The sequence below is a fragment of the Phocoena sinus genome, chromosome 17 (genome assembly GCF_008692025.1).
Source record: "Phocoena sinus isolate mPhoSin1 chromosome 17, mPhoSin1.pri, whole genome shotgun sequence".
Taxonomy (NCBI): Eukaryota; Metazoa; Chordata; class Mammalia; order Artiodactyla; family Phocoenidae; genus Phocoena; species Phocoena sinus.
In genome coordinates, this window is record NC_045779.1 from 38,114,106 (window position 1) to 38,130,024 (window position 15,919).

The 15,919-nt window shown below is 42.2% G+C and overlaps 1 protein-coding gene across 1 annotated transcript in view; it reads right to left on the reverse strand.

The window, feature by feature from the left end:
- Nucleotides 1-15,919, reverse strand: part of CDH17 (cadherin 17) — a 98,984-nt gene that overhangs the window by 12,870 nt on the left and 70,195 nt on the right. The window contains exon 13 of the mRNA XM_032610169.1: nucleotides 2,091-2,335. Coding sequence (XP_032466060.1) covers nucleotides 2,091-2,335 — 245 coding nt within the window. The remainder of the gene's footprint in view (nucleotides 1-2,090; nucleotides 2,336-15,919) is intronic.

The following is a 15,919-nucleotide window of genomic DNA, read 5'->3' on the forward strand; positions in this document are numbered from 1 at the left end:
TAGAATACTCTATATGCCAAGCACTGTGTTAGGTTATGTGTATGGTCGGTGAATTAAAAATTTCTATGTAGTCGGGATTTCTGAGTGAGACAGACACCCTCTGGAAGGTTTTCAGAGGACTCACATGATCTGATTTACTTTTTTAAAGACCTACACTCTGATTGCCGTGAATGGACTCAGGGAGGGGTGGAGGAGATGATTATGGGGACCTGGACCATTGCAGAAGTGGTGAGAAGCAGGTGGATTCTGGATATATTTCAATGAAAGAATCTCTAATATTTACTGATACATTGGATTAGGAGCCACTGGGTGCTAATGGATTCTAAGTTTATGGACCTGAAGAAAAGAAAAGAATTAAACTGCTCCGGCTTTGGCAGCTTTGGAGTCATCCTTAATTCTTAACTGACTCATTACTAGCATTCGATCTATTGATCATCCTCATTCATGAAGTACTGTTTTCATTTGTCTCTTACAGGACACCCCCTTTCTCAGTCTTCTTTCTCATCTTCCTGATTTTAACTTAATAGTACATACGTTATATCTTTTCCTGGATCCATCTGAGGAATGATCTTAAATGCCTTTGATTTCTCCACTCATAAACTCAAATTTTTACTCACTTGTCTCTGACTAATAACTTTCATAGCATTCTCATAAGGGAGAGAGAAGCATTTGTTAAACAATAAATGGTTGTTAAATTAGGAACATTTTGTGCCCCATCATAATTAGTGACTGATGTATGGAGCAGTATCTACACTATCCATACAGTACAACCCAAGTCTTCTTTCCTTTCTCATATTTGTCTTTTTTTTTTTGCTGTATGCAGGCTTCTCACTGTCGTGGCCTCTCCCGCTGCGGGGCACAGGCTCCGGACGCACAGGCTCAGCGGCCATGGCTCACAGGCCCAGCCGCTCCGCAGCATGTGGGATCCTCCCGGACCGGGGCACGAACCCGTGTCCCCTGCATCGGCAAGCGGACTCTCAATCACTGTGCCACCAGGGAAGCCCTCATATTTGTCTTTATGAAGTTGACAAGTGCTTGCAGAGCAAAACAGTGGGTGGGATCTTTACTCAGACAGACAATAAGAAAAAGGTCTTGGAACTGATTCCAATTGCCTAAATGATCGCTCAATGGGAGGCAAAATTCCCCTTAAATGTTTAGAGGCACTTAAGGAATTGTCATTCATAACCACATGCATGGGTTTTAAGTCATGCTAAAATATTTGTCATGCCATGGACAGTAGGACTGATGTTCTACAATAGAAGCAAAAGATCCGGGTTCAAGTCCTATCTGTGTGCTTATTAACTAGATGATCTTAAAAAGATTATAGATATTGATACAGATATGGATACATACGCATACATATGTTATCTTAGAAAAATTAATTATCATTGTACATATTTAAGGCAAATCTGTGTGGGTTCTATTGCACTGAAAAAAAAAAAAGATTGAGAATTGCTAACGTAGAAAGAGTTACACATCTTGTTTAACCTTCTCAGCCCATGTACTCATCTCTCCAGGGCTGAGTTCTGGAATGAGTCTTGTTGCCCCAGACCTGCTCTCTGCAAAGCTGAGGATCCTATACGACCCCCTTTGAGAAGATTCCCTTCACCTTGTCAGGTGGCTGAGTCTGCTGAGTCAGGTTTTTGCTTTATTCTCCTGTTTAGAACTCCAGTCCGCCTTAGGGGCTGGAACTCTTCCCCAGACCCTGGTCCCACGACTGGTCCAGACAGAGGGCCTAGCTTTGGACAGCCCAGTCTCTAGACCCCACCTCCTGAACTCACCAGCTCTCAGCTGGGACCTGCAGTAGGCAGGTTGGGGTGGAATCTGACCCGCTTCCCGCTTGCCCAAGCCTGGATTCTCACTGATCAGGGTATTGGCAGGGTATTGGCACTGCCCAGGGTATTGGCACCTGCCAGAACCAAGGGCAGATTCACCAAGTGCACTGAGACATGGCCTCAGATTGCTGGCTGCTCCCTTAGGGGAGAGTCCTGGAGTCAGGCCAGTTTCTCTGCCCTTCCCAGCCCTTCCTCCTCCCCACCATCTGTGGTCACAGCGCACGGCTAGGCCTGCCCAGCACTGCTCTCCTCTACCTTATGTCCAGACCTTCCGGATCCTTGGCAGTCACGTTGCCCACTTTAGTGCCTTTAGCCACATCCTCTCTGACTTTTGCTTGGTATAGTTGTTGGGAAAATTGCGGTGCTTCATTCACATTTGTCACAATAAGTCTGAATGTAGCAGAAGAGCTGGCATTGTACTGTACATCAAGCACCAGAGGCTCCGGGTTTTCTGCTTGGAACACAATATTGTAAACATCTACTGCTTCAAAATCAAGAGGCTGTGTAGGGAAAAAAAAAGAAGGAAAATTAATTGGGGGATAATTAGCTCTCTTAAGATTCATTCCCTATGTTCCTTGAAAAAACGCTTACAGAGCAGCAGTTCTTAATCTAGTGTCAGCAAAAACTTACTTTTCAGGATAATAGAGCCATGGAAAAGTTTTTGCTGCAGGACTTCTCAGGACTTTTTTTTTGTTTGTTTGGTTTTGTTTTGTTTTTTGCGGTACCGTGGGCCTCTCACTGTTGTGGCCTCTCCCGTTGCGGAGCACAGGCTCCGGACACGCAGGCTCAGCGGCCACGGCTCACGGGCCCAGCCGCTCCGCGGCATGTGAGATCCTCCCGGACCGGGGCACGAACCCGTGTCCCCTGCATCGGCAGGCGGACTCCCAACCACTGCGCCACCAGGGAAGCCCTTCTCAGGACTTTTAATATGCTAATGTGTGTTCTGACTCTCCTAGAAGAGGAAATCAATGCAGCACTCCTCAAATTTATTAACCCTTGAGTAATTCATTCATTCAGCAGAAACTTACTGATTCTCTCAAGATGGTTCTCAGAAGTCATTGGGAAGTGCTTATGCAGAGATTTTCACATTGGTGGAGGATGATTTCCCAGAAACCTCAGGACTTAAACCTCAAAATAAAAGACTTTAAACTCATGGAGGGTGGGAGAGTTTAGCAGACACAATCAAGAGATAGATGGTCTGCTCTTGTTCAAGCCATGTCGGACAGGACCAGGAATGAAAATCAAGAAACTAATTTTGGTTTAGTTTGAGGAAGAATTTAACGGTTAGGGCTACCCAAGACAGAAAGAGTTGCTTCAAAAAGCAAGTTCCTAACTCTGGAAGCTTTCAAGAATAGGCTTAAACAGGGCTTCCCTGGTGGCGCAGTGGTTGAGAGTCCGCCTGTCGATGCAGGGGACACGGGTTTGTGCCCCGGTCCGGGAAGATCCCACATGCCGCGGAGTGGCTGGGCCTGTGAACCATGGCCGCTGAGCCTGTGCGTCCAGAGCCTGTGCTCCGCGACGGGGGAGGCCACAGCAGAGAGAGGCCCGCGTACCGCAAAAAAAAAAGAGTAGGCTTAAACAATACATGTCAGGCTAGCATAAAAGGACTTAAGTATCATTTAAGCAATTGTTTTTTTTTTTTTAAATATCACCCAAACAATTGGTTTACATTCTTTTAAGGTTCCTCTCAAGGCAGAATCCATAATTCTATGGGGAAAAAATCCTAATCCTAGAGCCCTGCTGAGGAGTGAGACAGACCCTAAAGTAGGGCTTCTAAAGGGGGAAGAAAGGGTTTCCCGGGATCCATGAACTCCTAGAAACCAAAATCTAAATATTGCATTGTTAAAAAGAAACAAGAGGCCCAAAATGGGATCACTTGTGCTAAACCCCATGTCAACAAACCAAAACTTAATACCTAACCTAATTACAGTCTCAACCCCTGCCCAGAAATGCAACCTTTTACCAATCAACCTGGAATTACCTCATCAGAACTAGTGAGGTAATTTGCCCAATAGGCCCTTTTGTTCCCTTTAGGAGGGCAACCTTGCCTGAAACAATGCATTCTTTGCTAATAATTTCCTTTTTCCGCCTCCTTTCTGTCTTTAATAACCTCTCCTTTTCTACAGCTTGGCGGAGGTTCTTTCTACTTGCTAGGTCGCTAATGCCCAATCCATTAACTGTTTACTAAAGCCAATTGGATCCTTAAATTTCCTCAGTTGAATTTTTGTTAACAAATTTGGTGGCAGTGGTGGGATTGAAGGAGACTTACAACAGCTTTGAGGACAATGAGGAACACAGGTGTGGTACCCCTCAAAAACTGTAAGTTCACTGTCCTTCTTGCCATTTCCAAGAGCTGGGGGTAAACCCCTCTGAGCTCCACTCTGTTTGTGTTTAGCTCCTGATCCACTTGGCTTTCCAGTCCAGGGCTCAGTGGGTCAACTTGAGCTGGCTGATGGTTCCATGCAGAATCTGAGTCCCTAGGCCTTGGTTCTGTCTGAAGTTCCCCTCGGTTGTATAGCATCCCTTTCCCTAGTTCCAGTCCACAGTCCCCATTTACTGGAGTCCGTTGACTTAATCCATGCTGGGAATTGCTGATGGTGTGCACAACATTCTCTTGGTTACCTCTGGTGTGTTAAGGTGTACGTGTTTGTTTGTCTTATTTTGTGTAACAAGGGCTATTGCTAGCAGAGATCTCAGAAGCCCCCCCCCAAAAAAACTGCAAAATTTGGTGGGTACAGATGGAGCATTTAAGGGCTGTTAGAATGCTCACCACCTAACTCAAAGACTCCTGTATTAGGATAAGTTGGTCATAGAACAGGTTAGACTGATACAGACCACCTGCCAACCTAAAGAAAATTTCTGTGCAACAAGGTACAGAAAATTTCTGTGCAACAAGGTACATGGTAAAACAATGCACAATCCCCAAGTCAGTGGCACAGCCCTTTTAGGTATTAGTTCAGCATAGCTAATGGGATCCATAAACTCTAAAGAGTTGAGTGTACCACCTTCCAGCATACCTGCTTATTTTATGTCTAAAAACTATGTCTCAGGAGCTATAAATACCTACAAAAAATGGCCAAAATTTTACTAAAGACAACCTAGAATTTTGTGCATAAGAACTTGGCTTGGTAACCATCAGACTGAGGTCCCAAATATGGCTGAACAGAAAGTAATGGAAGTTGAACTCCATTTGCTGCTAAGGGTCCTAGCAAACGTTCCAATTAGATAAAAGCATTTAAGAGTTGCACTTAGGGCTTCCCTGGTGGCGCAGTGGCTGAGAGTCCATCTGCCGATGCAGGGGACACGGGTTCATGCCCCGGTCCGGGAAGATCCCACGTGCCGTGGAGCAGCTGGGCCCATGAGCCATGGCCGTTGAGCCTGCACGTCCGGAGCCTGTGCTCCGCAGCGGGAGAGGCCACAACAGTGAGAGCCCCGCGTACCACAAAAAAAAAAAAAAAAAAAAAAAAAGAATTGCACTTAAAATCAAGGAATACCTATTTTAATGGGCATGCAGAAGCCTCCAAAAGACTTAAAATTTCCAAAATAGTGCCCAAAAAAGACTATAGGACTGACATAATTCCTACTGCTCCCCTCCATCCTCCTTTATTTGAATATTCATTCTGGTAATCTTCTGTCTGAATTGCCTCTCCACTCTGAAGAAACTATTAATTAGTTACCTTTTATTAATAAAATAAGAGCTTAGCTTGGCTTTCTGCCTACCTAGGGCAAGCAGGCTGTCAGTTTTTTCCTTTCGCTATCTTTGGGGGTAACTCTGGATCCTAGAAAGGTAGTAACCTTTGCACCTTCTTTGAGGATACCTCTTGGGTCCATGGAGTTCTTTAATACTGCCAGAAACATTTACCATTTAAACAGGCTGAAAACTGACAAGCTATTGATGATGTCATTTAGGTTTCAAACCAATTCCTTGAGGAATCAAGAGCAATTCTTTTCATCTTACAAATCTAGATATGCAGCTCTAGAGGCGATTCAAAGTTCACCTATTCCTTTTTCCAATCTCCAAACCGCCCCTATTTTATCTTAAAAGGCTTATAACTTGCATTCTTTCCCTGTGCCTCTGAGATGTAAATGTTAAAGTACAAACTTCAGGGAGGTAAGTTTTATCAGAAGAAAAAAAAAAAGGGGAAAGGTCATTTGAAATTTAGGACCGAAAAAAACAACTTAAATTCAACTCTTTTAATAACTAGTAAAACAGATGTGATAAGGTCTCTGCATCCATCTGTATGTTCGTGTGTATCTACATATACGTGTGTTAAAGATGTATGGTATTGCTAAAACTCATTTACAAAAGAGTTCTATTTAGCTGGCTTAAACAAACAAGCATTTATATAAATTTAGTCTTCATAGAAAGTCTCAAAAATATAATATAGGCTAATCCAAATGTTTTTCTGTTTTATATATCCTGGGAAAATATTTTGTATCAAAGTTAATTTAAAGTTGCTGGTTTAATTAAAATAGAATGTGTCTAGAATTACACTGAATATAATACAGGCACACAAATTTTATTCTACATGGGTTTATTAGTCAAATAAGTCCATGTTATCTCTGTTACAAAATTTGTCAGCAAAAAATTAAAAAAAAAAAAAAAGCTTGGGGTGATGGCTGACTTTGTCTAATGTCTCATGAAGTTTTCATGGGTAATCTAAACATAATAGTTGGGAGCAAGTGATTTAGATAGATGTAAGTGGGATAAGAATTTTTAGGTAAACTTTTTTCTGCAATAATTATATTTTATGGTATGTGTACTTAGTCTCTCTTTAATAACTTACACCCTTAGCATTTTGCTAAATTAAATGTTAGAAGTTCATTGAATATCTAGATCACTTCTAAATAATATAAAATACTAAAACATTAATTACTGAACGTAGATTTTTACCTACTTTTGGTTTCCTTTTGCAGAGGAACTAAAGATATTTGGCTCTATTAGTATATATGGTTTGTGCCACATTAAAAATTTTACTATGAAGAAGCATGTATTTCTAAAAATTATGAAATGTATTCACAAATTTGCTAATCTAAAGAATGCTAGTGGAATAGTTCACAACTGCTTACTAAGTTTTCACTATAAATTAAGTTTTCTAAGGGTTAAGAATTCTAATATATGCAATTAAAAATAATAAGAAACAACTCTGTATGCAAGGAAAATTGGATATGTTTTGGAGTTTTTTTGGTTTTTTTTTTTTGGTTAAAAGGGTATGAAGTATGGAGATACATTTTGTTGAGGGAAATAAAAGTGATTTTGCTCTAAAGTAAAACTAGTTATTTCAAAATGGGAAGAAAAAAAAAAAGGACAAACTATGGATATAGGAAGTTAAGAAGAATGAAAGAGAGAAACAGAAAAAGAGAGGGAAAATGAGGAAATCTTGTGTGGTCAAGTTGGCTAAAAATTAAATTGTTATTATAAGTGTTTTAAAATAAGCTTTAATACCAGTAGTATACTTATGTAAAACTAAAACTTAATTTTCTTTCCTCTGTTAAAAGGACAAAGTTTTATTAGATTTACTAATAAATGAGATCTACTCTTAATAAGAAATTTAAACAAAGTTTTTTCTTTATCTTTAAAATAACCTGCCTGGAAAGCAAAGATTTTGTGTTTTATCAAAATAATTTTTTGTGTTTTATATCTTTATTATCAGGTCTTTGATTACTTAAGTAAACTGAGTCTTCTCAATATTAAAAGAGCAAAGTTTGGCTCAGAAGTATGTAACTTATTGCATTTGCTCTTGAAATCTTTTATTGTCACTTTGGATAATTAAGTGGATAATTAAGTATTGTTTCATAATGATCTGTGATCCTTTTTAGCCAAGTGTCCAAAACCTTTTGAAGTTTTTGGCAAACTTCCCCAAATCAAATTCTAAGTGAAGTCTTTTTGACCTGGAAATAACTTTGGGATTTTCCATAGGGCCTTTGGAAAAATCAGAAAAGATTTCTTCTTTCTCCTTATAAAAAGAGAGATGTTACACTAATTAGGCTTATTTGATATGTTAAATTACATGGGAAAAATCATCAAACAAGTAATACTGAGCCTTCTTTATGTTATATTTGTATAGATACATGTTATAAGTGTTACAGAAATGGGATAAAATTCCTGGAAATCTATTATTTCTTGGTATGATGTTATCAGTCATAATTGTAATTATTATCTTAACATTACATATTACAAAAATAACCAAATTCCTTGTCAATTCCATTATAATGAATTCTCATCAGATCTTTAATAATGGGCATTTTAAGGATTTTGTCATTTACAGATAGTTAATTTTTTTATTCTGATGCTTTTGCGAAAACGTTCCTACAAAATTGCTTCATCTTCAGAGAAATCCATAAAAAGGACTCTGACAGGTATTCTAGAATACAGGTTTCTGACGCGCAGGCTCAGCGGCCATGGCTCATGGGCCCAGCCGCTCCGTGTCATGTGGGATCTTCCTGGACCGGGGCACGAACCCGCGTCCCCTGCATCGGCAGGCGGACTCCCAACCACTGCGCCACCAGGGAAGCCCTCTGATCATTTTAAGATCATAAAACTAAACTGAGTAAGAATTTCCAGAGCTAGTGGAAAAACTAGATTCAAACAGAGCAAGTATTAATTACATTGGATTAAATAAAATGAGGAGGATGATTGATTATAATTTGTATGACTTTTAAAACACTGCTGGTTCCTTAATGCTTTGGTTTTCCAGATTTAAAGAAATCTTTTCACTTAAGCAATCTATGACTTACAGCAATTGATACACTATACCTTTGTAAACAAAAATGACATTTTTTTCTACATGATCTCTCCAGAATTTAGAAACTCTTAATGTATTCTTTTCATGGCAATATAGGTGGTCATTCACATAAGTTCAATAAGAATCTGTTCTCCTGTAATGGAACACAACTGGAAACATTGACCATATTACCAAGGCTTGGACTGAATTGTCACATTTGAGAGAGATGTACATAGACTCAGAGAGTACCTTGCTTCCAAGGTTCCAGCAAAGCAATCTTAAAAAGAGCTTGTATAGTCAATCACTATTCTTGCTGCACTTATGTAAATAATCAAGGCAAATTTAATGCAAACAAATTAAGTTTTAGTAGGATTATCCTTAAAAAGATTTTTTAAAAAAAGCAGGAATAACTACTTAAATTTATTAACTGCTTAATAAATTATGTTTGTACCTTTATCTATATTAGATTCTAATCCTGCTAATTATCTTTAAGGATTTGTTATATACCTGTAAACTGGACTGGATCCTGAATTTTTTCTACTTTCCTGAAATATCTGGCTACAACTTTCCAAACTAATGTTTCCAGTTTTCTCCCACCCTTCTGAATTGGAATCACTAAGAACAAAGACTGCCCTTGAATCTCCTTGCACGGGACTATACCAGGTCCTCCTCACTACCCAGATGGCAGCCAAACTTCAGGTCTTAAAGCTTGATACACATCTCACAGCTGAAGAAGACTCCACCTGACATCTGGTCTTATACAAATGCTGGAAATCTCCAATCAAATTGACTGGGAAGGAGAAGTAGCTGACACTGAGGTAGATGCTTCCTTCCAAGACACCACATCAAGACTTCGTACTTCAACTGAACAACAAGAAACTTTTTTTTTTCTTTCCCTTTCTTTTACTCTGGCGTTGGCCTGGAAAGGTAACACCATCATCTGTATCTTCCAGACCACTGCTAAGGGAGGTAACCTCTGAAATTTAAAACAACTACTATTTCAGGCTAGGAGAAAACCTAACTGACATCTAGCTTGAACAGGCAAATGCAACTATCCCTGCGAGTGAACCTATTAACAGTGCCACCTTGGTGGAAGTGATTTGTGTCCCGACAGGATTTATCTTTGTCTGTGGTGGTTGTCATTCTTCTTATGTACCTAGACAGCTGGTACATATCAGGCAATGTCTCTTAGGTTATCTAACTGTTCCCCTAAATGTTTCACAAACAAACTGAGACACCTCATGGTTGACTCCCTGGATTTACATCATTGAGTTAGAAAGGAATTATCAAGAGGTATTCATGACTCAGGATTCACTTCCTTTAGCAGGGCCATACTTCCCCAGTTAAGAATATATGTAAATGAGAGGGAAAAAAAAAAGAGTATATGTAAATGAGACTAGATCAGGAACGTTTCCTTAACTCTTGAAAATATTGAAACATATTGAAAAATCCTCTGTTAGAGCAATAGCTGTCCAACAAAAAAATCTTTAGGCTTTCTGGCCCAAGTTGTTCTTGATAATAATATAGCCCTTGATTCTCTTTTAGCTGAGCAAGGAGGTGTCTGCACTGTGGCCAATACCACCTGCTGCACCTGGAGTAACACTTCTGGGGAAGCTGAAATTCAGTTCCATAAGATCACTGAGCAAGCCACTCCTCTTGGCTTAAAAGAGTGACTTCTGCCATGGAGTCTTTCTTTGACTTATTTGATTTGATTGGTTTGGGTCTTGGGGACCATGGCTCCAAAGTGCACTCCAGACATTGGGAATTATCCTGCTTGTTAGAATCAGAGTACTCTCCCTCATGTGCTGTATTCTCTCAAAAGCATTAAATGCAGGGCTTCTCTGGTGGCACAGTGGTTGAGAGTCCGCCTGCCGATGCAGGGGACACGGGATCGTGCCCCGGTCCGGGAAGATCCCACATGCCGCGGAGCGGCTGGACCCGTGAGCCATGGCTGCTGAGCCTGCGCATCCAGAGCCTATGCTCTGCAATGGGAGAGGCCACAACAGTGAGAGATCCGCGTACTGCAAAAAAAAAGCATTAAATGCATGCTCACAACTGCTAACTATCAAGTCTCCCTAAGACTAGAACATCAGAAAAGAGACAAAGCGAATGACCAACTTAAAAATTGTGAACCTGAAGCTGATGCCTGTGACTATCACAGAGATTAAGCAAAAAAACATTATGACCTGTGAGTACCACACAGAGGATCAACGGAAGCTGGGAGAACTACAGAGAAGTATGTGATAGTGGCATTTAATGCCTTACATTTTGATCACATCTCTCAGATAAGCTGAGAGTCTGATCAAAAGGGGAAAATTGTTAAAAAGAAACAGCAGGCCCAAAACGGAGTCACTTGTGCTAAACCCCATGTAAGCAAATCAAAACTTAATAACTAACCTATTGCAGTTTCAATCCCTGCTCCAGGAATGCAACCTTTAACCAGTCAGTCTTGAATTATCTGGTCAGCACTAGTGAGGTAATCCACCCCATAGGCCCTTTTGTTCCCCTTAGGGGGGCAACCTTGTCTGAAACAATGCATTCTTTGCTAATAATTTCCTTTGTCCGCCCCCTTTCTACCTTTAAAAAATCTTTTCTTTTCTACAGCTTGGTGTAGCTTCTTTCTATTTGCTAAGTCGGATGACACTTGATTTATGAAGTATTTAATAAAGCCAATTTGATCCTTAAATTTACTCAATTGAATTTTTGTTGTTTAACAATACATATGTTCATATGTGAATCTTTTGGTAGGGGGAGGATATGTAGCTTTTGTCAGAGTCTCAAAGGTACCCATGACCTCAAAAAGATGAAGGAACCAAAGTAAAGCCCAAAAGGCACATTATAGATTATGGGAACTGCACTGTTTTATTCACTCTTCCAGGCCTGGAGGACCCAGGATCTCCTGGTGAGCTGTCAGCTCTTTAACTTGAGTTTATATCAGTTTCTCCTCAGTTAAACAAAAATGGTAGTATCCTTTCACGAAGAGAAAAATTGACACGTGATTGCATTAGCTTGGCCTGCCCTTCCCCAACATCTGAAAAAATTCTCCCACTCAGTCAAAAATTGGCTCAATGCTGTCCTCACCATATTGGCTTCCCTGGACCTTCCTCTCTATCCCCAAATGGGTGAGCTCCATGTCCTCTGTAATCTCATCACACTTAACTCAGGATTCTAATTGTTTGGTTATATATTCTAGATCCTTATTGACCATGAGCTCTCTGAGGAGAGGAATTGTGTTATATTCTCCTTTGCTTCTCATCACTTCCCTGACATGCAGTGCCCATAGTATATCCATTAGGATAGATAAAAATGAGAAGGTCTTGGTCCTTCTCAAGCCCTTGCAGACTCCAGTGGGAAAGAGATTCTGGAGAAAATCCCCACTCTCTAGAAACCCTCTCCTCCACGTACACACAAACACACACAACATCACAACCCAATTTCTAGTTCAAAAGAAAGTATAATAGAAAGTTTGCCCATATGGAAGAGAAAGAATTAAGTATGAAGACTCAAGGTCATTTGAGATAGAAAATAAGAATCAATTGACTTTTGTTAAAATACAGGATATAAAATTTTGTAAGCTAGCTACGATGTAAAAATGAGGTTTTTCATAGAGGTAAGCACCCACTGCCCACAGGGCACAACCCCATGATGACCTGTTGATCACTACCACATGGTCTGAAAGGGCCGCTCCCCTGGGGGGTTGTGAGGAGGTGTGTGCAAGCTGGAGCATCTGACTCCCAGGGACCCATTCATCATCTCAGGGGATAAGGGCAGGGGTGTCAAACTGAGAAGGTCTGGTTGATGGAGCAGGAAGGCAGCGGCCCCCAGAGCAAGCCTGCTGCGTGGACAAAGGACACCGCACTCTGCTCCTTGTGGGTCCAGCCACAGCCAAGCTCAGACAGGCAGCACATCATTCTATGTGCTCAGGCAGAGGATGCACACCCCCCGTTCTTACCATCAGGTCCTAAGTCCCCTCCCTGGCTTTTCCATCCCTTCATGTGGTCACCAGAGGTGAGGGGTAAAGAAATGAGATGGTATATCTGCAGAGGTGGAGCAGCCTGTGTTACCAGAACAGAACATGTGAAGCTGAGAGAAGAGAGAGATGACAGAGAAGATACACATCAAGCTAAGATGTTGGGACTTTATCCTTGATGAGTAGAGAGAGGTGGTGAGTGCAAGACTGACAAGGGCAGGGATTTGTGTTGTAGAAAGTTAACTCTGGGAGCAGCCATGGGAGGGATGGATTTGAATTCATCTGACCTGGGCAGGGAGACCAGTGTCAGTCTCTTGGGAGTCACCCTCCTAGGAGAGGGTGTCAGTACTCCTGAAACACTTACTGAATGGAAGAATCAGCCTGCCATCAATCAGTCTGCTTAACTTTCACACCAGGAAAAACACTGAACCAAGTTTTCCAGGGATAAAATTAGAAATGGACGATGCTAAATTTGCCAATGATAATCAGCAGAGTTGAATCAAGGACGAGCCTTGTCAAACCACATATACTGTCTTTCATGACATGGCAGGCCTGCAAAGCCAGGTCAAGAGACCCTCACGGCCTCTTGGGATTACCTCGGGCCCATCTGGGCAACTTACTCCTCAGGTAAGCTGAAAACATATGCTCATGCCACAATCGCTCTTCTGCATACAACTGCTCAAAAGGTCAAACCCCCTGATTTAGATTCCACCTGGAAGCAGAGATAAAGTGCCGAAGGAAAGGAATTGAGACTGGGGATATTTAACATTTACACCAATCATCAGTGATGAGGAAAAAGTGCACATTAGTCTTCCAGATGATACCCTTGCTGGTTAAAAATAAGTCACGTACTAAGAATGAAAAAGAATCAGCCATAATGAAGAAGTGACAAAATTTGTATAAAAAATTAAAGCCAAAACAAACCCCTGAATTTCAAGAAAGGGGGTGCCAGGAGAGTTATTGATGAGCCAGGCTGGGCTCAAAGAAATAGCCTTCCTGGCTCCTGACACCTGCTTGGTCCCAAGGATATGATGATCTACCACACAACAGGTGAGAGCTTGGGGCAGCAGTAAACAGAGAGAGGACAGCACTTCTAAAACTTGCTTAATCCTAAGCATCACTTGGGGCAAGTGAAACAATAAAAAATATATATATTGGTCTGTGCCCCTGGTTCCTGACACTGAGCTCCTAAATCCCTTGGAATTTCCTGGATGATAGGAGTGCCTTTTATTCTAATGAGGTGACTCTTGGTGGCTCCTTGGATGGTTTCAGGATGGGGGCTGGTTACCAGAAAGACCAAGCCATGATTAGAAGCTTGGAACTTTCAGCCCCACACCCACCCCACTCCCCGCCCCTGGAAGGGGAGAGGGGCTGGAGATTTAGTTAATGATCAATCATGTCTACATGATGAAGCCTCAGTAAAAATCCCCAAAGTAAGGCCTTCAGAGAGCTTGTGGGTTAGTGAACACATCCATGTGCTGGGAAAGTGGATACACACCCTAACTCCATGGGACAGAAGCACCTACTCTTGGGGCCCTCCCAGACTTCGCCCTATGTATCTCCTCATCTGGCTGCTCTTCTATATCCCTTATCATATCTTTTATTAAATAAAAATTGGTAAATATGTTTCCCTGAGCTCTGTGAGCTGTTCTAGCAAATGATCCAACCCAAGGAGAGAGTCATGGGATTCATAGCCAGTCAGTCAGAAATACAGGTGACAACCTAAGACTTGCAATTGACTTTTGAAGTGGGGTGCGGGGGAGTCTTGTGGGACTGAGCCCTTAACCTGTGGGGTCTGATGCTATCTCCAGGCAGACAGTGTCAGAACTGAGTTAAATTGTAGGACATCGACCTGGTGTTGGATAATGGCTTGATGTGTGGAAAACACACAAACCTGGTGTCAAAAGTGAAGTGTGGTAGTAATGCAAGAGTAAAGGAGAAACACTTTGCAGGGCACTAAAATTACTGATTTCCAGGTCCTCCCATAGAGAGGCTGAGTCAGCAGTCCCCAGTGGGCACCATTTGACTCTTGGATTAGACAAGTTTGTTCCCCTTGGCCAGAAGCGAAAACACATCTATCCACAGGCAGAATCCTGGCTTCTGCCTTCACTCTAATTAATTAGAATTAAGATAATGCTGGACATTTATTAAATTGACTGCTACCTGCTGGGGGCTGTGTTAAGAGCTATATATGTATTTTCACACTGAATCCTCCAATGTCCTTATCAAGAAGGTGCTGCCATTTCACCAATGTTTCAGATCAGAAAACTGAGGTCTGAGTTTACAACATTCGGTCAAGGTCGCAGAGCTAGTAAATGGCAATGCCAGGCCCCAACAGAAATCATTTCCTGAAGGGAGTCAGAAGCCTGGGGTCAAGTTCGCAACTCTGCCATCCCTGGAGGACTGACTGTATCTTGCTGTGGGCCTGAACCTCATCTGTACAGTGGGGCTATTTCTGCCTCCCTCAGAGTTGGCGTGAGAAGAAAAGGAGCGTGTGCAGAAGTGCTTCATGAAACACAAGGGGCTTCAGTTGTGGAGTGTGCACTCCTCGGTGAATTTTACTTGCTGTTAGGACATTTGTAATTCAGATGAACAGGTGCTGATAGAATTGTGATTAAGAAAATATCAGGGAGAGGAGCTTCAAGATGGCGGAAGAGTAAGATGTGGAGATCACCTTCCTCCCCACAGATACACCAGAAATACATCTACACGTGGAACACCTCCTACAGAACACCTACTGAACGCTGGCAGAAGACCTCAGACCTCCCAAAAGGCAAGAAACTCCCATGTACCTGGGTAGGGTAAAAGAAAAAAGGAAAAAACAGAGACAAAAGGATAGGGACGGTACCTGCACCAGTGGGAGGGAGCTGTGAAGGAGGAAAGGTTTCCACACACTAGGAAGCCCCTTCGCAGGTGGAGACTGTGGGTGGCGGAGAGGGGGAAGCTTCAGAGCCACAGAGAAGTGCACAGCAATGGGGTTGAAGAGGGCAAAGCGGAGAGATTGCCGCATAGAGGATCAGTGCCGACCAGCACTCACTAGCCCAAGAGGCTTGTCTGCTCACCCGCCGGGGCGGGCAGGGGCTGGGAGCTGAGGCTGGGGCTTTGGAGGTTGGATCCCAGGGAGAGGACTGGGGTTGGCGACGTGAACACAGCCTGAAGGGGTTAGTGCACCATGCCTAGCCGGGAGGGAGTTCGGGAAAAAGTCTGGACCTGCCTAAGAGGCAAGAGACCATTGTTTTGGGGTGCAGGAGGAGAAGGGATTCACAGCACCGTCTAAACAAGCTTCAGAGAAGGGCACGAGCCATGGCTATCAGCGAAGACCCCAGAGACGGGCATGAGACGTTAAGGCTGCTGCTGCTGCTGCAGCCACCAAGAAGCCTGTGTGCAAG